This window comes from Brassica oleracea, chromosome C3 (assembly GCF_000695525.1).
Source record: "Brassica oleracea var. oleracea cultivar TO1000 chromosome C3, BOL, whole genome shotgun sequence".
NCBI lineage: Eukaryota > Viridiplantae > Streptophyta > Magnoliopsida > Brassicales > Brassicaceae > Brassica > Brassica oleracea.
In genome coordinates this window covers 9041363-9066563 of record NC_027750.1, presented here as the reverse complement: position 1 = coordinate 9066563, position 25201 = coordinate 9041363, and the positions used below count along the sequence as shown (strand labels likewise).

At 36.8% G+C, this 25201-nt stretch overlaps 4 protein-coding genes and 1 pseudogene across 6 annotated transcripts; 1 reads left to right on the top strand and 4 right to left on the bottom strand.

Moving 5' to 3' along the window:
- Nucleotides 1-3340: 3340 nt before the first annotated feature.
- Nucleotides 3341-8107, top strand: LOC106334837 (ubiquitin-activating enzyme E1 1-like). Of its 3 annotated transcripts, none has more exons than XM_013773213.1 (8): nucleotides 3341-3450; nucleotides 3531-3859; nucleotides 3949-4166; nucleotides 4529-5323; nucleotides 5698-6566; nucleotides 6781-7213; nucleotides 7326-7946; nucleotides 7984-8107. In XM_013773213.1, the coding sequence occupies exons 2-7, from the start codon at nucleotides 3547-3549 to the stop codon at nucleotides 7920-7922; spliced, it is 3225 nt and encodes a 1074-aa protein (XP_013628667.1). In that variant the 5' UTR covers nucleotides 3341-3450; nucleotides 3531-3546; the 3' UTR covers nucleotides 7923-7946; nucleotides 7984-8107. The 3 variants fall into 3 exon arrangements, with proteins under 3 accessions (XP_013628667.1, XP_013628666.1, XP_013628665.1); XM_013773212.1 differs by having other exon boundaries at nucleotides 7326-7950; nucleotides 7988-8107; XM_013773211.1 differs by having other exon boundaries at nucleotides 7326-8107.
- A 179-nt stretch (nucleotides 8108-8286) lies between these two features.
- On the bottom strand, nucleotides 8287-9344 carry LOC106334080 (annotated as a pseudogene).
- A 3820-nt stretch (nucleotides 9345-13164) lies between these two features.
- On the bottom strand, nucleotides 13165-14325 carry LOC106333713 (F-box/kelch-repeat protein At4g38940-like). Its single transcript, XM_013772134.1, has one exon. The coding sequence runs from the start codon at nucleotides 14317-14319 to the stop codon at nucleotides 13273-13275; it is 1047 nt and encodes a 348-aa protein (XP_013627588.1). The 5' UTR covers nucleotides 14320-14325; the 3' UTR covers nucleotides 13165-13272.
- Nucleotides 14326-19780: 5455 nt separating this feature from the next.
- On the bottom strand, nucleotides 19781-20329 carry LOC106334252 (F-box protein At2g35280-like). Its single transcript, XM_013772554.1, has one exon. It carries the CDS (start codon nucleotides 20255-20257, stop codon nucleotides 19781-19783), a length of 477 nt encoding a protein of 158 aa, XP_013628008.1. The 5' UTR covers nucleotides 20258-20329.
- Nucleotides 20330-21112: 783 nt separating this feature from the next.
- On the bottom strand, nucleotides 21113-25201 carry LOC106328398 (potassium transporter 1). The gene is made up of 9 exons (XM_013766834.1): nucleotides 24991-25201; nucleotides 24174-24417; nucleotides 23845-24090; nucleotides 23725-23775; nucleotides 23380-23640; nucleotides 22850-22902; nucleotides 22661-22775; nucleotides 22334-22588; nucleotides 21113-22138 (listed from the first exon to the last, which is right to left on the bottom strand). Exons 1-9 carry the CDS (start codon nucleotides 25033-25035, stop codon nucleotides 21276-21278), a joined length of 2133 nt encoding a protein of 710 aa, XP_013622288.1. The 5' UTR covers nucleotides 25036-25201; the 3' UTR covers nucleotides 21113-21275.

Genomic DNA, 25201 nt, shown 5'->3' with positions numbered 1-25201 from the left:
TTTTTATTTTTAAATTATTGTTAATATTTTATATATATTAATATTATTTTTTATTTATTTTAAGGATCCAAATCCGGATCCGGATATCCGCCGGATATTATAATTTTTAGAAGGATATCCGACACCCGGATATCCGCGAACCCCGGATCCGGATAAGGATAGTAAAATTATGGATCCGCCGGATAAGGATCCGGATCCGGATATCTTAAAATTGCCCGGATACCCGATCCGTCCCAGGCCTAATTGTACGAAGGTTGCAGAGATGGTCATTCAGCTTTATCATCTGCTACAAGATTGATGGGCATTAAAACAGATTATAATTTGGCTGAAGACTGTGTGGATGCGATTGCTGGTTTTGTAAAAGGTATTCTACCCGATGGCTGAAGACTGTGTGAACTACACAATTCTAAACCTATTATACAACCAAATCACAATCCTAACCAATCACCCTAACAAAAATCTATCAAATCTACACAAAAACCTAACATGGGTGCTCAATCTATTGCCTCTCTAGGGGATCGCATGGTAAGTTCTTCCGCTTTTTCTTCAATTATTTAAGTTTTGAAATTTTATTTTTTGTGCATTTCTTCTAATTTCTAATGTTTCTTTAATTTATGTTTTTTTTCAAAGCGGAAGAAAATGATGGCGAGCCGGTTGATGATCTCGCCTTAATGAAATTGAATTTAAATTTCAAAAATTTATTTTTAAAAAAAATTAATTTTTTTTGAAATTCCGAGGAAATGAACCCTCGGAAATTTCCGAGGAACATTTCCTCGGAATATACCGAGGGACTTCTTCCTCGGAATATACCGAGGGACTTATTCCTCGGAATTTTCCGAGGGCTCCGTTCCTGGAAATTCCCGATGAAAATTCCCGATGAAAATTCCGAGGAACATTTCGTCGGAACTTCCGAGAATTGGACCATCGGAAAATCCATCGAAATATCCCAAGGAAGTTCTCCCTCGGTATATTCCGAGGAGCTTTCCGACGAACTGCTGGTCCTTGGAGTTTCCTCGGAAATTCGTTTCCTCGGAATTCCGTCGGAAATTTTTCGAAGGATTTCCGAGGAAAAATGAATTTCCGAGGAGTTATTTCCCAGGACTTGTTTCGTCGGTATATCGTCGGAATAACGTTATTCCGACGTCATACCGACGATTTTTCCCTCGGTATGTCGCTGTTTTCTTGTAGTGTGTCCATATAACATGTGAGGTGGATCGAATCTGAAATATGTTGACATCCCAAACTTTTCTCTTTATCACTTGACCACATGTTCTATATATTTCTTTTTGTCACAAATTTTCTAAAATATGATTTTCAGTAAATCCCTTATATATTAAAAAAAACATTGTGATAAATGCATTCACATTATAATAGACACGTGACAGCTTTGATAATAAATATGCTAACGCGTTCACACTATATTCATAAATGTGTTCACACTATGTATTTTACGTTTTTTTTAATGTAAAACTCACATACATGATTCCAATAAAACTCTGATTTTTTCGGTTCGAATAAAAATAGATAAGGAATCAAAAGTCAAACTATATATATATTATTTTTATTGTTTACGGATAAAGTTGAGCAAAATATTCATAATGATTCGATTCGTTATCCGTTTTAAATTGAACCAAAGAATCTGGATATTCATAACTCTACAAAAGAATTCAAATACTAAAATACAATATCCAAAAAAGAAGTAAATCACAGATACCAATATTTTTAGGAACATATATCTAATTTGATCTGTTATATGCATATATATATACATATATGTAAAGAATTATATATATACGTTATATATGTTATACTTTATATCAGTTTTACAATATTTTTATGAATTAAATTTATTATATTAGGTACTAGAATTTAAAAAGTTAAATAATGTTTTATTTTTGTAATAAAATGTTATTATTAATTTTTTCAATTATTTTTAAAATTTTATTTTATTTACGGATCAAACCTGATATTCTTTAAAATTCTAACACATTTCGGATATCCGAGTTACCGAATATCTAGGTGGCTAAAGATTGAATCGACACGAATGCTTCCAAATACCCAGATATTCGATCTGTGTCCACTCCTATTTACGAATACAATTTTATTTTATTTATAAGAAAAAATGACTAACATCAAGGTCTTTTTTATTTTAAATTAATTTTAATTGTATCTTTTATGTATTATTTTGAACAAAATTTTTATTTAATATTAATTAACAATATCTTTATATATTTGTCAATTATTTTTATATACTTTTTACATACACATACATGTGCACCTTGATGTGAGCACCTTGTAACTAAGTATTCACCACAACTGAAGTATCTAATTTTTTTGAAAGTTGAAATATTTTTTCTTAATGCTTCTTTCACTACCGACCAAATTGTAGTGAAATGATTTGTCTTAATAATTTGTTTTTCTTAAACTATTATCTGTTTAGAAAATATAATATGAAATTATTAGTTCGACTATCTAAAATTCATAACATGAAAATAAATAAATAATATTATTTTTTTTGTTTTTACCGGAAAAAATAGAAAATCAAACATTTTAACCGAATAAACTAAAAATGAATATTAATTTAAAATAATAGTTTTATTTTAGAAAATTAAAAGCTTTAAAAAAAACTTAAAACCAAACCAATATCCAGATTAAACAAATTTAATGTATTTTTATTAAAAATAACGATACAGATTATTACCTAGTATTATAGGAATTGCAAAACCCAAAATACATTCCGAAACTTTTGAAATTAGAACGCGAGGAAACTATGATCAGAATTGAGCCGACGCCTACAAAATTTTATTTGGAAACTGGGTCATATTGCAAGATATATCTCTGATAAGTTTGGGCCCAAAATCATATTCATGTGAAAAACACACATGTGAGAAGTGACATTATATTTACATTTGGATATATGGGCCTAATTTAACCATTTGCGTTATTTCTGGTCCATTTGCACTTATTAGGTATAGTTTGTAGAGTTATAAGAAAAGATATTTATAAGACAAAATACAAAATTTATCTAAAAAAAATTGGAGTTTTGGACTAACCTGTAGTTGGAAAATTTCTACAAAAATCAGTTGTAACTTAAAAATAGTAATTTATAGGAGTAGATTATCTAGTTATTTAAAAAGAAAATGATAACATATTATTAAAGTTTTGCAACTTAAATAAGAAATTGTCCAATATTTCCACGTTTCCGGTTCACATTATATAAATAGAGTTGACCTAACTGAACCGAAATTGTGAACATCCCCCCATATTCGGTCAACCGTCAATGAAGAAGGAAGAAAAAAATACAAACCTTAACCCAGAAAACGACGTCGCTTAGACATTTCAAGATCCCACCCCTTTCCCATAATATTCCACCCCTCTCCAAAATAAAATCTTTGGCAATTTCGTTATTTCGGTAAAATCATTCAGATCTCATCTCTCTCTTCCTCAAAGGTACCTCTTCGTTTCCGAGGAATCAAACCTAGATTAGGGTTTAGCTATTTTCAGATTTGATTTCTTACGTTTTTCTGCAGGTGCTTCCACCACTTTATGCTTCACAAGCGATTCGTTGCTAACGAAAACACCGATCAAATTCAAACCATCACTTCCGATTCAGCACCGATCAAGAAACTCCGTTCCGATACCACCGATTCCGCGTCTGATAGCTCTTCGATTCCAGCTCCCGGCAGCAGTAGCGGCGATAGAGCCGTCGTCCACATGGCGTTTGGCAATTCGAACCGTCACGAGATCGATGAAGATCTCCACAGCAGGCAGCTCGCCGTCTACGGACGCGAGACCATGAGGCGTCTCTTCGCTTCCAACGTCCTCATCTCCGGGATGCACGGCCTCGGCGCTGAGATCGGTATGCCTTTTCTTTCTTTGATTAGGTTGTTAATCGTGAGATTAGGTTGATGTTGTTACTGACACTTTTTTTTGGGGGTTTGTTTGCAGCCAAGAATCTGATTCTTGCTGGTGTGAAGTCTGTGACGCTGCACGATGAGAGTGTGGTGGAGCTGTGGGACTTGTCTAGCAACTTCGTTTTCTCTGAGGGTGATATTGGCAAGAATAGGGCTGATGCTTCTGTAAACAAGTTGCAGGATCTTAACAATGCTGTGGCTGTCTCTAGCTTGACCTCAAGCTTGACGAAAGAGCAGCTCTCTGGTTTTGAGGTTGGTAGAGGAACTCGTTTTCCAGTCTCATTGGTTCTATCTGCTCTGAATCTTTTGTGTATGGACTGTTAGATAGAGAACTTGTGAGTTTTATTGAGTTACTAGAGTAGAATAGAGTTATAGAGGCATACCATTGGAGCAAATCCACCTCTATAATTGTGTTATTCTATTTTAGAGTAAAATATAGAGGAAAAAATAGCCTTGCATTGGAGATGGTCTTAGAACACATAGGAGTGGGAAATCGTTCCGTATCCCAAATGAATGTTACCATGTTGTTGTTTATACATATTGATGTGCAGCTTTCTACGGGTGGTTCTTGTTGGCTGGTTCCACGCTGATTCATCTACTTTCGTGTGAAACAGGTTGTTGTGTTCTCTGACATAAGCTTGGAAAAAGCAATCGAGTTTAATGACTACTGCCACAGCCATCAGCCTCCTATTGCTTTTGTTAAGGCTGATGTCAGGGGTCTTTTTGGCTCCGTCTTTTGTGATTTTGGGCCTGAATTTGCAGTTCTCGATGTTGATGGAGAGGAACCACATACGGGCATCATTGCCTCTATCTCTAATGAGAACCAGGCATTTATTTCTTGTGTTGACGATGAGAGGCTTGAATTTGAAGATGGCGACCTAGTCGTTTTCTCTGAAGTTGAGGGTATGACGGAACTGAATGATGGGAAACCAAGGAAGATAAAAAGTGCACGGCCATATTCATTCACACTCGAAGAGGACACCACTGGCTATGGAACATATGTGAAGGGTGGGATTGTCACTCAGGTGAAACAGCCGAAGTTGCTGAATTTCAAGCCATTGAGGGAAGCTCTTAAAGATCCAGGGGATTTTCTATTTGGTGATTTCGCCAAGTTTGACCGGCCTCCACTCCTTCATTTAGCATTCCAGGCACTTGATCGGTTTACATCTGAAGCTGGTAGATTTCCTGTTGCTGGCTCGGAAGAGGACGCTCAGCAGCTTATATCCATTGCCACATCCATCAACACTGGGCAGGGTGATTTAAAGGTGGACAATCTTGACCATAAGCTTCTACGACACTTCTCCTTTGGAGCCAAGGCTGTCCTCAATCCCATGGCTGCAATGTTCGGCGGTATTGTTGGACAGGAGGTTGTCAAAGCTTGCTCTGGAAAATTTCATCCCCTCTTTCAGGTAATATTTCTTTTCCATATACTTGGGGAACGCATTTTTATTGTTTTTATGCCATGCTAGGAACTGTGAATACAAGAAATAAAAACTAAAACTAAACAAATAATAAAAATTGAACAAAATCTTCCAAGCCAGAGTGTGAGCTTCCAGACTCTCACAAGCCTTCGTTCCTATATATTAAACCCCTAAGAAGCAGTTTTGGAAGTTTGAATAAAATAATTAGAAATCCTAATGTTAAAGGAACACTAATATCATTCCCCCTTTTCTAATGTTTATTTCGTAAGAAGATACACCTGTTTACCCTATTTTTGACACATGAATATTGTTTCTCCTTTCATAATGGGATCTGATGTTGATCTTCTTATTTTCTTTATCAGTTTTTCTACTTTGATTCAGTGGAGTCACTCCCTTCTGAACCTCTGGATTCCAGTGACGTTGCACCAAGGAACAGCCGGTATGATGCCCAAATATCTGTTTTTGGGGCTAAGTTCCAACAGAAACTAGAAGATGCTAAAGTTTTCACAGTAGGGTCCGGTGCACTTGGCTGCGAGTTTTTGAAAAATATGGCTCTTATGGGAGTTTCTTGTGGAAGCCAAGGGAAACTAACAGTGACAGATGATGATATAATCGAGAAGAGTAACCTCAGTCGCCAGTTTCTGTTCCGTGACTGGAACATTGGACAGGCTAAATCCACAGTTGCTGCTTCCGCTGCGGCAGCTATAAATCCCAAGTTCAACATCGAGGCCCTGCAAAACCGTGTTGGTGCTGAGACGGAAAATGTATTTGATGATGCCTTCTGGGAGAACTTAACTGTTGTCGTCAATGCACTGGATAATGTCAATGCGAGGCTCTATGTTGACTCTAGGTGCTTGTATTTCCAGAAGCCTCTCCTTGAGTCCGGGACTCTTGGTGCAAAGTGCAACACGCAGATGGTTATTCCACATCGAACTGAAAATTACGGTGCCTCTAGGGACCCACCAGAGAAACAGGCCCCCATGTGTACAGTGCACTCGTTTCCGCATAACATTGATCACTGTTTAACTTGGGCTCGCTCTGAGTTTGAGGGTCTGCTCGAGAAGACTCCCGCTGAAGTGAATGCATATCTCTCTAGCCCGGTTGAGTACACTAACTCAATGATGAGTGCTGGTGATGCTCAGGCAAGAGACACATTGGAGAGGATTGTTGAGTGCCTTGAAAAGGAGAAGTGTGAGGACTTCCAAGATTGCTTAACCTGGGCTCGACTCAGGTATTGACACTCTCTTAATTAGTACTATTCGTACTTTGGTTTAGAGTAGTCTAGTGGTAATGAGGGAAGGAAAGAGTGTTTGGTATCTTACTTAAGTGCTTCCATAGTTTATTTTTGTGCTTGCGGTAATCGGGAAATAAGTAGAAAATTAGAAATCAATTGTGAAGAACATTATCCTTGTGGAGTCGCATTAATGTGTGTTTATTTTGACAAGGTTTGAGGATTACTTTGTTAACCGTGTGAAGCAATTGATATACACATTTCCTGAAGATGCTGCGACAAGTACCGGAGCTCCATTTTGGTCTGCTCCAAAAAGATTCCCACGTCCGCTCCAGTACTCCTCTTCCGACCCAAGCCTCCTTAACTTCATTACGGCGACTGCTATTTTAAGAGCAGAGACATTTGGGATCCCTGTACCCGAGTGGACCAAAAGCCCAAAGGAAGCAGCTGAAGCTATCGACAGAGTGATAGTCCCAGACTTTGAGCCAAGGAAAGATGCAAAAATTGTAACTGATGAGAAAGCCACCACTCTAACCACTGCTTCGGTGGACGATGCTGCAGTCATCAACGACCTCATTGCTAAGCTTGAGCAGTGTAGGCATAACTTGTCTCCTGATTTTAGGATGAAACCAATTCAGTTCGAAAAGGTAAATATTCTCTCAATGATTTGACTCTCTGATCTAATTGTTATCGAATGTTAACATGTCAAAAATGTTCTTGGCCAATAATTCGTTTTAACCAATCTGATGTGTTTTGTAGGACGATGATACAAACTATCACATGGACGTGATAGCGGGTCTAGCCAACATGAGGGCGAGGAACTACAGCATACCTGAAGTAGACAAGCTGAAAGCAAAGTTCATTGCGGGGAGAATCATCCCAGCCATTGCGACCTCAACAGCCATGGCCACTGGTCTGGTCTGCCTCGAGCTGTACAAGGTTCTCGACGGAGGACACAAAGTGGAAGCCTACAGGAACACATTTGCCAACCTGGCGCTTCCGCTCTTCTCAATGGCCGAGCCGGTTCCGCCAAAGGTGGTGAAGCACCGCGACATGGCTTGGACCGTTTGGGACAGATGGGTGCTAAAAGGAAACCCGACACTGCGCGAGGTGTTGAAGTGGCTGGAGGAGAAAGGGCTTAGCGCGTACAGCATATCTTGTGGAAGCTGTCTTCTGTTCAACAGTATGTTCCCGAGGCACAAGGAGAGGATGGACAAGAAGGTAGTTGATCTCGCTAGGGATATAGCTAAAGTGGAGTTGCCTCCTTACCGCCACCATCTTGATGTAGTGGTGGCTTGTGAGGATGAAGATGACAATGACGTCGATATTCCTCTCGTCTCCATCTACTTCAGGTGAGAATTTATCGAAGAAGAAACTCTTTTTATGTGTGTTTGTGTCACTTTTCTGATGACTGATGTTTACTTGGGGATAGAGAGAGACCCAATCTACTTTATCATTTCAGTTATACTTCAGTTTCTGGTGTGGTTTTAACACACGTCAACCATGTTTCTTATCAAAACATATGTTCTCTTCCTTCTCCATACATATATCTATTGGATCCTAACAAATCCAAGATCGATATAGATTGCTTAACTCCTCCTGATTCACCTTCCTTCTAAAATGTTATCGTTCGGACACTGGGATTTTCAGTTTAGTTAATTCTTTTGTCAATCTAGCATTGAAGAAAACAAAGCACAAGTTAGTTTATATGAAGGAGAAATCAAACAACAACATCTAGAGCTTTCATAAAGACAAAATTCCCAGTCACGAGACGCTTGCGCCACTCAACTCTACCCCAAATCTCTCCTCCTTGGCGTGTCTCCAGCGATATCTCCTCACACCAAATTTCATTTCTTTTGGGATAAAACAAAACCAGTTTCCCACCATAACTCACAACGTGTGGCCACGTTGAACTTGTTGTCTCAGGCAACAATGCTTCCAAACCATTCACCACTCGCCAACGCCTCTGTTTTTGATCATATGCTCTTAACCCTCCTTCCTTATCATAAAATTCACATGAATTGTAAAAGTACAATACGTCATCAACCACACATGCGTTTTTCCACTTGTGGAGATTCATCATCTCGTCCGTTTCTCATTTACTCTCCTTTGGATCGTAAACAAGAGTCTTTGAAAGATTCCTCATATACATCTTATCAGCCATCACCGCACAACCGTCAGTTCCCTCCTCGTCTAGTCTTTATCATCCTAGGCTCCCACATTTGTGTTTCTGTATTGAACACCACCATCACCCTCTCCCAGCCATTATCATATCCAATTACGTAGATTCTCCCCTTGATGATGTCAGCCATTCTTGGAGACATGGGTACAGGCACATCAGGGAGGGGTTGAACAGTGTGAGATCCACAATCAATGCTTAATGTAATCATATGGTGTTTGTTACTCCGGCTAAACACATATACCCTCGATCCCATTGCTACATATCCCATTGCTGTTTGGCTTATATATGTAGGCATATCAGGAAGCGACCGGATAAGTACCAAGCGGTGTTCCCCGTTAGCTTTCGGGCAGAGAATATATAAATGCCTCCTAAAATCAGGTTCGTCTTCATTAACGAGGAAAACATATAGACAGTGCTCGTGCATCCCAACAAGGATCGTCTTGTGAATATCTCAGGCGATGTTACTATTGACTGGAAGTGCTTGCAAACTAGGGAAAGTATATTGGATAGTCGAATCTCGATACACGGGCTAATATGTCAACGATGACGTCATGGGGCAGTAACATAATCAGACACGATTGCTCCTCCTTTGCCATAATTTTTTTTGGAAGACATCTCTAGAAAGCACAACCAATCTAAGAGGAGAAGAGCATATAACACTAATAGATACAGGAAACCCTAGTTTACTTTTAGCTCCGATAGAATGGCTTGATAAGGCCACCATTATAGCTCTTTGCAAAAGAGGTTTGTGCATGATTTTAGTGTGTGGGCCCTACTTGTTTTTAAAAAAAGGGTCCCCAAAGTCGCGAGTGAAGGATCGGTTTTGGGCCAGTTTCTAGACTGCGGGCCCACCGACACATGGCGGTCCGTGATTGGTTCAATTTTTTTTTCAAGGACAAAAAAAAATCGAAAAAAACAAATTTTAAAGACTCCATATTGATATCATGCGATAATCATGCTCTAAGGTTTCCCTAATATTATAATGGACTGAGCATCTAACCCTAGATACCCATTATATATTTTTTATTGAGAGGGATACAGTACACTTAGAGTTGTCATACGGGTTGACCCGCGTCCACCTGGATAAACCCGTGGCGGTTCCGTCAGCGCATCAGACCGTGAGGGTTGGCCCGCGGCGGGTTGCGGCCAGAGAAGTCTTGTCCAAGCCCGCCCCGCCTAGTTTATTTTGTTTGCGGGTTGACCCGTGGGTTACCTACAAAGAGGAGAGAGACACGAGCTCAACTGCTAAAGACTCGTTTAAAATTGTGATAATGTCTCAACTCTCAAGACTCCTTTACAGACAACGAGACGTCTACTAATGATGTCTCAAAATACAATCTTTAATGTTTACAAGCAACACATTCTTGGACCATCATGTATAACAAAACGTTTACTAATAATAATGTCTGAAACACACATTAAACACAAGCAACAAAGTATATGTTTTGTCAATCAGTAAGAAGCGCACATGTTTATTCAACTCATAAGAAAGAAGCGCAAGTGTTTATTCTCCTTGTGGCTTCTGTTAAGAAAGAAGCAAAAACAGAACTGAAACCGAGTGATAGTTACCTTTCGACGGTTCTGGCGAGAATGTATTAAGTTTATGAAGCAAGCATACAGAAACAGACACAAATTTTGTAAGAGATTTAGAGACAAAGTATCAATTTCAACAACAGTTATCAAAAACGAGTATTAGCACTAGACAGATCACAAAATCAAACACACGTAATGAGAGTTTTCTCCAAAAATACACAAAGACTTTCTTTCACCTGTTCTTTCATTCCACCCCTTGTACAGATTCTTAAACTCCAAATATTTTTCTTTGAATCTCTTAAAAATACGCAAGCGTTGATGACGCGACAATTAACAGAACCCCATCAGAATTCTCCATTGGCCACTTTTTGCATATATCTTTCTCTCTCCATTGAAGAACATAACGTCTTCATCCCTTTTATCTACTCAAGAATGCACATGCAAGAGCTCACATAAAAAAAACAATGGAAGGCGATTTCAGATAGGAATCGATGAGAAACACTGAATGAAAGACGATAGAAGAGAAGGGATGGTTCACTTTGCGCGGACAGCCCGCAAACCCGCAGACCCGGTATGGGTTCAATTTGCTCACCCGCAAACCGCATGGGTTGGACCCGCTCCACCCACAATTTTGATGGACACTATTTCGGTGTCCAGACCCGTCCCTTGATGGGCCTATATGGGCTGGACCCGCGGGTCACGGGTTAGCTTGACATCTCTAAGTACACTATAGACAAACTTTTTTATAAAATATAAAAAAAAAAAGGCCACTTTTTGCATATATCTTTCTCTCTCCATTGAAGAACATAACGTCTTCATCCCTTTTATCTACTCAAGAATGCACATGCAAGAGCTCACATAAAAAAAACAATGGAAGGCGATTTCAGATAGGAATCGATGAGAAACACTGAATGAAAGTCGATAGAAGAGAAGGGATGGTTCACTTTGCGCGGACAGCCCGCAAACCCGCAGACCCGGTACGGGTTCAATTTGCTCACCCGCAAACCGCATGGGTTGGACCCGCTCAACCCACAATTTTGATGGACACTATTTCGGTGTCCAGACCCGTCCCTTGATGGGCCTATATGGGCTGGACCCGCGGGTCACGGGTTAGCTTGACATCTCTAAGTACACTATAGACACACTTTTTGATAAAATATAACAAAAAAAAGCACTTTCTAACTTAGAAACACTTATTTACTTTTTTTTTTTAAAACCCTTTTTGCCTTTGAAATATTTATAAACTCAGTCACAATGACCTCTCTTTTTTTGCTTTATAATTTTCCTTTTATATTTTATCTTAAGATATAAACACATAAATTATAATAAAGATTTTTCTAATATAAGTGACTTACTTTCTAATTAACCAATTTCAACGATTTTCAACAAATTTGTTTTTATGGACGTGGATGCGTTTGCATGAACGCGAGTGTATATATCTTAGGAATGTGCCTGAGTGTTTTGGGTGGATGGATTTTTACGGGTGGATGTATTTATGTGGCCACTTTAGGTGAACGTAGTAGCATGTATGCAATTATAGTGGACGTCTATGAGTGGACATTTTTTAGGTTCACGTTTTTGCGTGGACGCTTGCCAGTGAACGCGAATCTATGCAATTTTTGGTAGATGCATTTGCTTAAAAGAGGTTCAACTAAGTTTGCGATGTGTTACTATATCCGAACTAAATCTGGAGAACCCGAAATCGAATTCGAATCCAACCTTAAGAATAGCCAAATGTGACTAAATTCCATATCCCCAAAACCCGAAATCTATGTAGTCTAGTGGTTACTTTCACTCCTCACTCACCTATTAACCATAGTTCAACACTTTTTTCACATAAAAAAAACCCGAAATCCTTCTAATTGAACCCTACGTACATCTTCAATTTATTTTGTTCTAATAATGCTTATTTATAATTTTGTTTTTATATATAAAATATATATATCATTTTACATTTATGAAATTTAATTATAAAACGTATTTTTTGGAACACTATTTTTGGAACACCATTATAAAACTTAATTTAACCACAAATTTATTATATTTATTGTCTTTGCTCCCATCTTCGCTGGGACAAACCATGGACAAGGACATGAACGGCTGGTCAAAGACTATCAGATAATCATGTCAGGGTCTGGAGAATAATGGCTAAATCATGAAGAGAAGAATATTTAGTCAATGAAACATTAAGAAACATGAAGTTTAGAGCTGGATGGGGCTGGGAGCCTGAGCTTAGCTACCTGGATCAACTGGAAGTCTGAGTTCAGTTAGATGGACCAGTTGTTAGGAAGCTCAAATCATATTGATGGGTTACAAGGCAGTTGAGGCAATTGGCAGGGTGAAGTGAGCTAGTGGCTGATCTAGGCGGTTACTAAGCTTGTGGCTGAGCTTGGACCGTTACCAAGTTGGGTGACAAGATTGAGTAGTGCCAAGTGTGCCGGTAAAATAGAATCTTGGTGGATTTCTAGATTGAAACTTATTACACTGGCTTTCCTGTTTCATTGGTATCCGAAACTGACTCTGATACAAAAATGTAACTTGAAAATAGGGTCCTGTCAAGAATCCACCGAGGATCAAAGACGAGGTGAACACATGTCAAAAGATGATCTAAAATGGAACAAATATCATCTCTAAGATGCTGAATTCATGTGAAGAAGATGATGATAAGCGATGAGGGTGGTGATAGAGAAGAAGACTTGATGAAGAAGATAAAGTTGTATTCTTGATCAATGAAAATCCCAAATGGGTAAAAGTTTAGATATAGTGTTTGCTTAAACAAAATAGCTAAACCGAAATTGATAAATAACACTACTAAACCATATTAACCAAACCGGATAGATAAAGGGTATTCCTATCACATTTTGTCATTGTAAACGTTGTGGATTCTCAAAGGCGACAAGAAAACTCATCTAGGCAATAAGGTGAAGCAGGACAAGGAAACTTTTATAAAAAAGAACCAAGCACAAGTTTATTATATGGAGAGGTGTGGTATCAGACAACAACATCTAGAGCTTTCATAAAGCATGATTGCGAAGTCACGAGATGACGGCAACACTCAACAGTACCCCAAATCTCCCCTCCTTTACGTGTTTCCAGCAAAATCTCCGCGCACCAAATTTCACAGTTTTCTTTAGGATAAAACAAAGCCAGTTTCCCATCGTAATTCACAGTCTGTGACCACTCTTTTCTTCTTCTCGTCTCGGGCAACAATGCTTCCAAACCTTTCACCACTTGCCAACAACTCTGCTTTCCATCATACGCCCTTAACTCTTTCTCATTACAATCTAAGTAGTACAACACGTCATCAACAACACACGCATTTTCCCACTTGTGTAGATTCAGCATCTCGTCCTTTTCCCATTTATTCTCCTTTGGATCGTAAACAAAGGTGTTAGCATAATCCCTCGTGTAAATCTTGTCAGCCATCACCACACAACCACACATAAAACCCTCCTTCATTACTGATATCATCCCAGGCTCCCACACTTGTGTTTTTGTATCGAACACCACCATCACCCTCTCCCACTCCTCCGAAGAAAAGCGACATCCAACTCCGTAGATTCTCCCCTCTATGATGCCAGCCACTATAAGATTCAGGTGTGTAGGCATACTAGGGAAGGGTTGCACGCTGTGAGATCCACAGCCAATGCTTAATGTCATCATTTCGTAATCGCTCTTCCGAGCAAACGCGTATATCCTCGACCCCGCTGCTACGAAGTTTAGATACATAGGCATAGCAGGAAGCGACGGGATCAAGACCAAAGAGGTATCGCCGTTGGTTTTGTTCTTGCGGAGAATATAAATACGCGTACGGTTCTGCAAACATAGAACAACATAGAGACAGTGCTCCGTGCGTCCCAACAAGGCTCGTCTTGTGAATATCTCTGGCGACGTTACTATTGACCGGAAGTGCTTGCAAACTAGGGAGAGTGTTGGATAGTCGAATCTCGACATACGGGCAAAGATGTCAACGATGGCGTCTTGGGGAAGTGACGTAATCAGAGACGGTGTTTGGGAGGAGTGCTCCTCCTTTGCCATAGTTTTGGAAGATCTCTAGAAAGAAGAACACAAAACCCTAATAAATAGAGAGAAAAAGGCCCAAAACCCTAGTATCCGTCTCGCTCGGGTAGTCCGGTTTAATAAGATTTATCCACTATTGTAATAGATTTAGCACCTAAACATATATATTTAATGCTACCTAGATCATTTTATATTAAATTAATATGGTTATATGTAATTCATATATAAATTAAGCTGATTTTATATAATTATATAATTTAAAATTATATATAATATAAATTTGATTTATATATTTAATTTAAATCATTAATTTTAGATAGTTTTTTTTTGTTCAGGTCGTTTAGTCACAAATCCTACCATTCCAATAATATACCTTTTTGCCAAGCGTAAGATAAGTGTTGAGGAGACCTTGATGGCAAGCCGGTCGATAAGTGCAGCCCAAGTATGGATTGATGTTGATTGCCACGCCTGTGAGGAAAACATAGTTGCATAGGCAACAGGCAACAGGCAGTTAAGATATTTAGTCCCTATACTGCAAGTCTAGCTGTTGTCACCAATGTATCATGATATGCAATCCGAAAAGTGAATGCATGTTTGGGAACACCTCCTTTGAACCAGACATAATACGTCCCGTCGTTTACAGGCTGAGGATGTCTGATTGTTTCCCAAGTGCGAGAGGTTGAGAAACCTTCAAGGTTCACATAGTTTACTTGCCATAACACGAGGTCTGAAGGAGAGTTGGGCCAAAACTAGATCATGGTATGAGTTTGAATAATGTCACAACCCGAGTGGGTTTTATTTTTGAAAAAGGAGTGGGATAAAGCATATAAGGCAGAGGAGATATTTTGGTTTCACAAAAGTCGAAATACATGTCTAAATAATTGTAAATATCATTAACTTGTAATGAAAGAGGTACAAGGAAACATTGCAAGAATGCTGACACCAATTTTGCTTGATGAAGCGAACTGTGTACATAAAACAAAGGCATTATGTAAATATACATATACTATTAAAATAGAAGTCACAACTTCTACTCATGTGTGATTTTTTTAAATGGATTTTCCCTAGGAAAATGGTTACACTATTTTTGGATTTACATAACTAAATCCTAACAATATATTAAACTTATCTTTTATTCACATATATAAAACAAATGTAAGACACAAACAGGGTCGGCCTGAATAGAAGCCCATCAAACATGTGTTTGGGGCCCAAAAAAAAATATATATGTTTTAAGGGCCAATAATAAATAAAGAGATCGTGTAGCTCTACTAGTAATTTTACTCTCAGTGCGGAAATGGACTCGGGATCAAATCTCCCAACTGTTTTTTCATTATTTTCACTGTTTTTATGAAATAAAAGACCCAAAAATAATTTTTTGCTTGTGGCCAATATTTTTCAGGCCCGGCCCTGGACACAAATCTAATCAAACCATTTTAAAAAATAACATCCTTCTAACCAGACCATTTGTGTACATTTGACATATGTTAATCATATCTTTAGGAATATATATATGTTACCGGATAAAATACAAACATAGATCAAATCTAATGATTTCATTCTTATTTTACTAACATAACCTGACTTGCTTAGTTCATATTATCATAGGAAGATAATGATTATTGATTTATTATCATGTACCGTATTGTAACATCTTATTTTTGAATAAATAAATACTGTTTATGGTGTATGATATGCGCCTTTTAATGGTCATCATTGGTCCACTTTCTTCCTCTAGACAATGCAGTAATATTCAAATATCTATATACTATTATTTAAAATAAAAATTACAATTTCTTTTTATATGTGATATTTATGATTATATCCAACCATACTTTGTATGTTGCTAACAGTGTTTTATTTATAGTAAACATCTCGACTCATATTTGAGTTACTGCCCTTTAATTTTTGAAGAATTTGCCAAAACTAACTAAAGAAGTGATTGTTCTCTCTTTGTATTATATGATTTTTTGGAGGTACTAAACACATACATTTGGAGAAGATGAAGTTGGGTGTGTATTCAAAATAATCAAATATCAATTACGGGTATATTCATTTAACAGAAACAATATTGTTCAAAGGTTTAAAAAATTATAATGGTATAAACAGTCGTGATTGTAACAATTTTTGTAAAACAATCATGATAATATCAAGGAAAATTTATTCCAAAATATCAATCAAAAAGGAATATTATGCTTACCCACATCAATATTGGTCATAGATTTAAAAATCAAAAAATAAATAGGCCATTTTTATTTTTAGCACTATAATATTTACAATATGTTTAAAATATTGCCTAATAATGTTTTATCTTTTATGATTACTTATTTCTAATTAATCAAATATTACAAGTGTTATAACTAAATAGAATATAAAATAAATTATGATACTTCATAAACAAATATACATGAAAATGGTAAATTATAAAAAAAAAACTCCAAATTCCAAATTATTTATTTAGACTTAGTTGTTTAAACATCAATAAGACATTTCATCAACTAATATAATTAAAAAAAAAATCAAAACATATGAATAACCATAACTGTGAAGTATAAAAAATAGTATACACTTAAAACTCATATTTTATGTAGCAAATTCACTGTGGCCTTCAATAATGCCTTTGTTTTATGTCAAGCTGAGAGCGTAGAGATGTATGATCCTCTTTTGATATTATAGGTGTGCAAGTAGGATAGGTGTAGGTGGGTTTCTTAATGAAAAAAACAATTGTATAATATATAGGCTAATAACGAAAATATAAATTAATGGTTTTTGGTTTTTAGAATGTTTTTTTTTTGCTGACAACGCTTTTAGAATGTTAATATCTGTTTTTCCTGGTCAAACAGAAACACTCTACTTCTCTCTTCTCTCGAGGGAGAGAAAATTCTCTCTTTTCTTCTTATCCATAAAAAATCATTCAGAGGGAAAATATGGATTTCAGAGGGAGTGTTCTTCGTCTTTTGCCGGAAGGAATCAACGGGACGGTTGATGAATTTCTTCATCGATTCACCGGATTCTCATCGGCTTATGACTCCCGGTTGTCGGGCTTCGACTCTGGAAACTGGTGGCTTGTTTAGCACCATGTTTGCCGGCACTATCACTAGCAAATCATCGTGGCTCTTTGATGATTTAGTCTAGTTCTTACCGGATTTATATTCGGTTTTGTTTGTTTTTTTCTTTTTTTTCTTTTGCTTTGGCCTCGATTCTCTGTTATTCAATTGTGTTACGTTTATCAATTAGATAGCTTTATCCTATTCCCGTTTTACGTGTTCTTCATCTTCAGGCTTATTTTTATCTTTAAAGATGATCTGGGCTGAATTAGATGGATTTAAGCTATCTCTGAAGTTATCATGTTCGTGATACAAGTGGATTTAAGCTTTGAGTTGATGGTTCGGTATGGCTCAACCGTTCTGGAATTGGTTATCCGATTTGCCTTGGTCCCTGTCGATTTCCGGTATCAGAAAATCATAGCGTCGGGTTTCAGGCCCGTGGAGGAAGGAGAAGGTCCTCTATGCCGTGTGTCTTTACTTTCGTAGCAGCCCTACACGTGGACATGATCTGGCTTGGACTTTGTCATTTTCTCCTTTTGGGTTTTTAAAGTTTGGGTTTTTCCTTATGTCTCTTTGTATATTTGTGTTTTCTTATAGCTCTTTGTGGGCTTTTAATAAAATGAGATGCCAAAAAAAAAAGAATGTTAATATCTAAAATATCTAATAACGTATAACACATTTTCTTATCGTTTCTACTATATGTTAGATGGTAAATAGTATGTTGGATATTAAACTATAAATTATACCAAAATATTAATACGAAGGTTATAAAATACTCTTATGTGAAATAGTAATATTTTTATGAACTTTAAAAGGTTACTTGCTTTTCAGACACCCCATATCAATGTGCAAACAATGAAATAAATTTAATATACCTTTCTATTTTGATGAATATTTCCTTTCTAAGATGCCCAAGGGAAATTGGTCTTAAGTTTTTAAAATACATATTAACAGCTAAATCGTATTAAAATTATTGTATAAAATAGTTTAAAATTAATAATATTAGAAAAATGGCGTGAAGTGTCTAAAGTATAAGCAAACATTAAACTTTCAACTATAACTTCCCGCATCAAGCACGGATAAAGTTTAGTTTATATAAAACTAGGGGTTGGCCGGCGCTACGCGCCGGGTTTGGGATTTTTTTCCTATTTCAAATTGGTATTATTGTGTTCTTTTATTTTGTTGTTAACTTATGAGTGAGTGTAGGCAGGGTTGTGTTTATTTTAAATATTGGATATTTTGCATGATGTTTGTATTTTAGTATTACGATAAGTACGGTGAGTTTGGCTTGTGACTTAAGTAATTCGCAGAGAGTTATTTGGAAACGTTATAAACAGTCATATTTCATTGCATTCGAACTAAATATATTTTTCTCCTGGAACATGGACAACATTCAAAGTTTTTTTTGCTTTGACTAACCTCCAAAAGAAAACCAAATTTCACCTGCAAATATCACTTACCTCCAGCCTCTACCTACTTCTATCAGGTGCTTCTCGACAGAAAAATGAATAGAGTAAGTGATCTAATATCGAAGATGCTATAGCTGCACAGACCCTTGCGTTTTTTATTAAAATGTTTGTCATTGAAGTGAACATAAATCTTTAACGAACACCAAAAGCTGGATTCGTATGTAATGTTTTCCTTTAAAAATTTGGGAATTGTTGTATTCTATGTAGTATTTAGGACTGTATGTAGTTTTTTGTTGTTGTCGTGCTTGATTGCAATTTTCTCTCTGGAATAGAAAGGTTTTTGTTTTGTATCTTGAACTTAGTTTTACCTTTTACTCTACTGTAATTTGTTTGGTCAATGTTTAATGTGTCAAATTTCCGTTACTGTGTTAACTACAATGGAAGATGTATGAATTCGAAATGAATTTTGTATTATGTTTATGGGATCGTAAGCAAAGTTTTTGAAGCAGAGTTTGATATTTTTGGTTGGAAGAATATCTTTAACTTGTATGTTTTTTATTATAATTATTACACTTACAGAACTAAAATTATATGGCACTATCTCATTGCATGGGTTTATTTTTTCTTAATTTTGAAATTTTAATTTCTGCTTTATTTAAATTTAAAATTGGAACTAAAACCAAGCAACAGTTTAAAATTGTACAACCACACAGATCTTTTATGTAAAACCAAATGGTAGGAAGTTTTATTTCAAGCTAATAGAGAAGGTGAACGGGTTGATATTAATAAAGTTTGGTGTTATGGGTGTTACGGGTGTTCTTAATCCAGAAGGTTGTTGAAGCCCATCATCATCGTGTAGAAATCGGTGAGTAAAAAGAAGTGGAAACACTTTGAGCAGACCGTGTTCGCCGTTCCGTCTCCAGGATGGCAGTTCAGCTCTGGCCACATTTTCAGAACCGAGCTCTTATATATATCCCTCATCTGAAGAAGTGGACGTTCCAGAGCCCTCTTGAAATTTATCATTCAATCCTCAACCAACGAAATACCTTTCTCTTCCGTGAGGTCGTTGATGATTTTGATTCCTTTGTCTGTCTCGCCGATGGCCATGAGGAGAACACCAAAAATGTATCTTCCTTGTAGGTGACCACTCTTTGATGCTATGTGGATGTGATGTAGACCTAGGACTTGATTTTGAGATTGGAAGAATTGAATCATACCTTTTACAAAGTGAGCATCAATATTGTCTGCTTTAAGGTAGGCGTCCATTAATGATTCGTACTGATTGGATAGGACTGGCTTCTTAACAAAAGGCGAGAGGTTGAGATCTTTGGCAACAGAGGGGTTGTCTGGACGGAAGCTTAGGCTTCTGCATGTCAAAACCGTATTGAAGTAGTCGACGGGGGAGTTTTGGCCTACTTTCGAAACTATTAGAAGACGCATGTCTTCAGGCATGGCCTCAAGGGTCTGCATGATACTTTGTTTCGGATTGATGGAACTCATGAAAAAATCCTCTGTTTGTGTATTTTTGCTTTTGATGTTATTTTTTAGTTTTTTCGTTGCTTCTCTTTGTTTATATAGGGCCGATGATGGTGCTTCGTGTTTGTTTTCCTTAGAGAAAGTGGATTGATGGTTTTGCAATTTTTTTTCGTATATTTATTGTAACCCATAATTGGACGGTTTAATTTTTTCCTCTGGATTTTCAACATTTATGTAATTGCGTTACATGTGTGTCAATGGCTCATTCGCAACGGCCAGAAAACTTTTTATTCTTAGATTGAAAGATATTTGTTATGAATATGAATGGTTAATATTTCTCATCCATTGTAAAAGTTTTTGTAAACCTAAGATATTTTTTTTATGATGTTGTTATGGTATAGAGTTTTCTATGTTTTAGTATTTCATTTTGGAAGTTCGTATTAATATTATTTTTTAGTCTTCGGATTTGTCATAGCTTGATGTGTGTGTTACGGCATTGATCACGGGTTTTAACAAAACGATGGGCCTTCCCGAAATCTCCAAAGGCCCAGACGAATCAGATAAAGCTTGCGACATCGTTTAAAGCAGGGTGACGTGTCAAAAAAAACCCCATCCTCCTTGCTGACGTGGACAGCCTGAAAAGGCAGATAATTCAACTTTATTTATAAAGATTTTGGCTAGAGAAGGATGTGGAATGAACTATTCCATTCATTTCATAACATTTTACAATTTAACTTAAGTAGAAATAATCATTTTATCAACTCTTCAATCATTTCAAAAAAAAAATTAACAAAGAAAAACATTTTTAAACATTATTCTACAATTTTGATAAGGAAGGAAACCAAAAAATATATTTCATTTTTTAGCCAATTCCATTCATTAATAATAAGTATATTTACACGTTAAAGTTCTGAAAACCCAACATCTAATCTCTGTTAAACACAAATGAAAACGAATTTAGATCTCTCTTCTTTCTCTACCACCCTGTACTGTACTAATCTTCTTCTTTCTTTCTGTTAAACCCTAAACATCTTTCTCTCTTCTAAACATAATAAACCATTCCAACTTCAAGCAGAGGAGTATGAGGAACATTAAGAACAACATTCGTTCCTCTGCAATTCGTGCTCATAAACGCAAACACAACATTCACCGCTAACTTCTTCAACACGGAAGAAGACTGCTTCGCCTTTGCGTAAGACTGTCCCAATATATACGCTGCTCCTGCCTCTTTCGCCTCCATTATCTCCAAAATCTCCTCCTTTCTTCTCCTCAGCTCAGACCCTTCTCCACCTCCCGGTTCGGTTTCAACAAACTCCACAATAGCTGACACTAACCGGCTCTCAAAATCATACACTTCCCTTGGAACATCTCTGTATCCATACCTAACCACACTTCTAAACATCCCATACTCCTTTGGCCCCACTCTGCTTATCACAAACCTCTCTTCTTCTCCAACGTACGGAACCTGAACCGACTTCACGCATACAAAGACAAGAATCCTGTGAAAGGCAGGCAGGTTCGTCACGAAGTGTCCGAACACAGCTGGAACTCCTGTCACTAGATTAGTATAGACCAAACCGATCCCTGGAACTCTCACCATCCCGATACTCGGTCCTAAAGCGATGATCCGGTCTATTGAGACCTTATTCTCAACGTCGAACTCATGTTTCTTTGTAGTTCCGTAGTTCCAAATGTACATTAACACCAAGAAAGATAAGGAGAGGAGAATAGGGATCCATCCTCCTTCAGGTATTTTGTAAACGCATGACGTGAAGTAGAGAAGCTCTATGGAACCGAAACAGAGCAAGAAAGCAAGAACTGTAATGGTTCTCTGTTTCCACACGATTGTCATTACTAATGTCATCAAACATGTGGTTACAAGCATCACGGATGTCACAGCAAGCCCTGCACAAACAATAGAGATTTATATATAAAAACGTTAATATGAAGTTTATAAAAACGTTTATATAAGTTTTTTAATTGGGTAATTTTATTCGAGGGGGCTTGTGTAATGGGATCCTTATTCCCGTTTTCAGGTTATTTATATAATATATAATTTAAAAAAAAAAGAAGTTTATGTTAATGATCATGATGTTTTACCGTATGCGTGACCGATCATGTTAGTGTCTCTTAACCCTACCGTGACCGCCAAGCAAAGGCACATTAACATCCAGTTTACTTCAGGGATGTAAATTTGTCCATGGATTTTGCTTGAAGTGTGAATGATCTTGACCCTAGGAAAGCAATCAAGCGCACAACATTGACTTATGATTGAAAACGTTGCGGATATGACAGCTTGGCTTCCAATCACAGCTGCGAATGTAGCTATGATGAACACTGGCCAGAACACAGGCTCTGAAACATAACTTGTGGGTTATCAACTAATTGACTATAATCACACACTAAACCGTTTGTTTTGTTGTTTACCGGGTATCGCCTTGTAGAAGCTTCTCTGGATGTCTTCGTGGTGTTTAGAGAGAAATGCAGCCTCACCCATGTATGCAAGAATCAAACATGGGTATACAAAGAACGAGAAAGCCACCTGAACTCACTTTGTGTTACTAAAAGAGGAAGCTTTTCATTTGAAACCATATCTTATAAAGTCAAGGGTCTTACCTTTATGGACAAGGAAGAGAAGTGACCTAAGTCAGCAAACATGGTCTCAACACCTAAGAAGAATAAACACAATAGAAGAATGAGGAAGATAATCTATGATGATGTTATAACAGTTGAACTAGATTCTAACATGCTTTTTAAAAATGCAGGAATATTTTTAACAAATTTTATTTATGTTTAGTTATTTTAGATAATATATAATTCTAGATGTAAAAGTTTAATAATTATGACAAAAATATTCAATTATTTAGAAAATGATACAATTTTACTATAGTAAAAACGAAATATAAATTTAGATTTAAAAAAAAAGATATTTTTTTTTTATGGAAATGCAATATTTTTTTAAAAAAAAAAATTATTTTATTTTGAAAATATTCAAATATTTTTTGACAAAATTTAATATGACGAAATTATTTTTAATAAATATCTAAACAATATTTCTAATGGCACAAATCGTTATTTAAGGTAATTAAATGTTAGTTTCATATAAGATAAATGTGTTAATAAGATAAATAACTAAAATTTTTTACCAGTGATTGAAAGAACAACTCCTCCAAGTGAAACCCACCCTTCTATGCCAGTGCTTCTGAGGAACTTATACATGTAAACCGGTGAAAGGGCAGAGACTATACGAGGGTTCCATTTGATTGTATTGTAAACTCCAATGCTGCTGATTGAGAGAAGCCAAGCTGTGGAGATTGGTGCGAAAATGAAGGCGACTCTATGCGTACCATAACGCTGCACTGAGAATATCGCCACCAAGATGATACAAGAAATGATGACAACATAATCTGGAATCAAGAACAAAATAAACAAAACTAGACATTAGCTTTTGATATATGTTGTGAAAATAAGCTAAAAAGATTCAGACATACTCTCGTGAAGTTCAGGAATCTTGAGCTTGACTCCAGAAACAGCAGAAAGAACTGCAAGAAACAGAGTATTTAGAACTGATATTGAATCTAAAGAAGAAGACTCTGCCTTAAGGTTTCTACCTGAGATCGTTGGAGTGAGGACACTATCACCGATAGCCATACATGTCCCTAAAAGCACAAAGATCAACAAGCACTTTTGAGATTTTGGGTGTTTCTCAAAGAAAGATTTAACCGCTGTGCTCTGTCTAGCCTCTCCAGGGCTTCCCGTTGCATAAGTTGATAGTTTCTCATCCATTTCTTGATGATTTGGTAAAACGCTTAGCTTTGCATACCTGCATAGAAGCGAGTACAACGCAAAGGTCCCACCTTCAAAAAAAAAAAAAAAATCGGAGCACATAAGTAAACACTTCATATATTGGAAAAAAATAAAGGATTAGTTCTTGTTTTACCTTCTCCATTGTCATCAGCTGATAGAACAATGAAAACGTATTTGAAAAGAGCGATGAGTGTGAATGTCCAGAAGATGAAAGAGAACACTCCAAAGATCTCTTCATCGTCTTCGTGGAGGCTTAGTTTACCAGAGAAAGTTGTTTTGTAAACATAGAGAGGTGATATGCTGAGATCACCATAGATTACACCAAGGCTTTGGTAAGCCAAAGTGAGAACATTGGCACAGGAAACAGTCTTCAAATGCTGAAACATTTTAACAAAGATTGCTTAAAAGTTAGAACCTTCCTTTTTTATATTCACATGAAAGAGTTCTGTTCCATTAGGAGTTTTTTTTCATCTAAAGTCATCAATATATTTCCTGAAACATACCGACTTTTATTTCAAAATAAATTCTACATTTACATTCATATTTAGATATTTTTTAATTTCACAAGTTTTGTAACAAGGGCTTATCTAATTAAGCGTTCACGTCTTGATTTTATTATATTTTTGGTAATTACAAAGTCGATAAGGTTAACCAGAAGAACCTACCCCAGCCCTACTTGGGAAACAATCAAAATCATAAGAAAAAAAAAAACAGAGAAAACATGTAAAGCCCTTTGCTTTCACTTGTTCATCTTCCACATACGAAACCTAATCTCAACCACATGAATAGTTACATTAAATTCGCATTGTCCAGAAAATGAAAAATCCATAAGAAACCTTAAAAAAAAAAAAAACAGAACAGTTTTTGATGAATGAAGGAATCAAAACAGAGTAAAGACAGAACATGAAAAGCAGAGGACACTGAGAAACCCAACAAAAGAAAAAACTGACCTGTCGGGAAATTCCCTGTTCGATTACAGTGGGTGATTGGTTCATTGCCGTAAGGAAACTGATATTTTCAGTTTTAGTTTCTGAGGAGAAATTTGGAGAAACAGAGAGAATATAGTAATGTGAAGAGAGAGAAAAAGAAGCAAGCGAGTGAGGAAAGAGAGGGAAGAGTGGTGTGTTTTTGGTGCAAAGAAGAAACTTTGCAGGTTTTCAT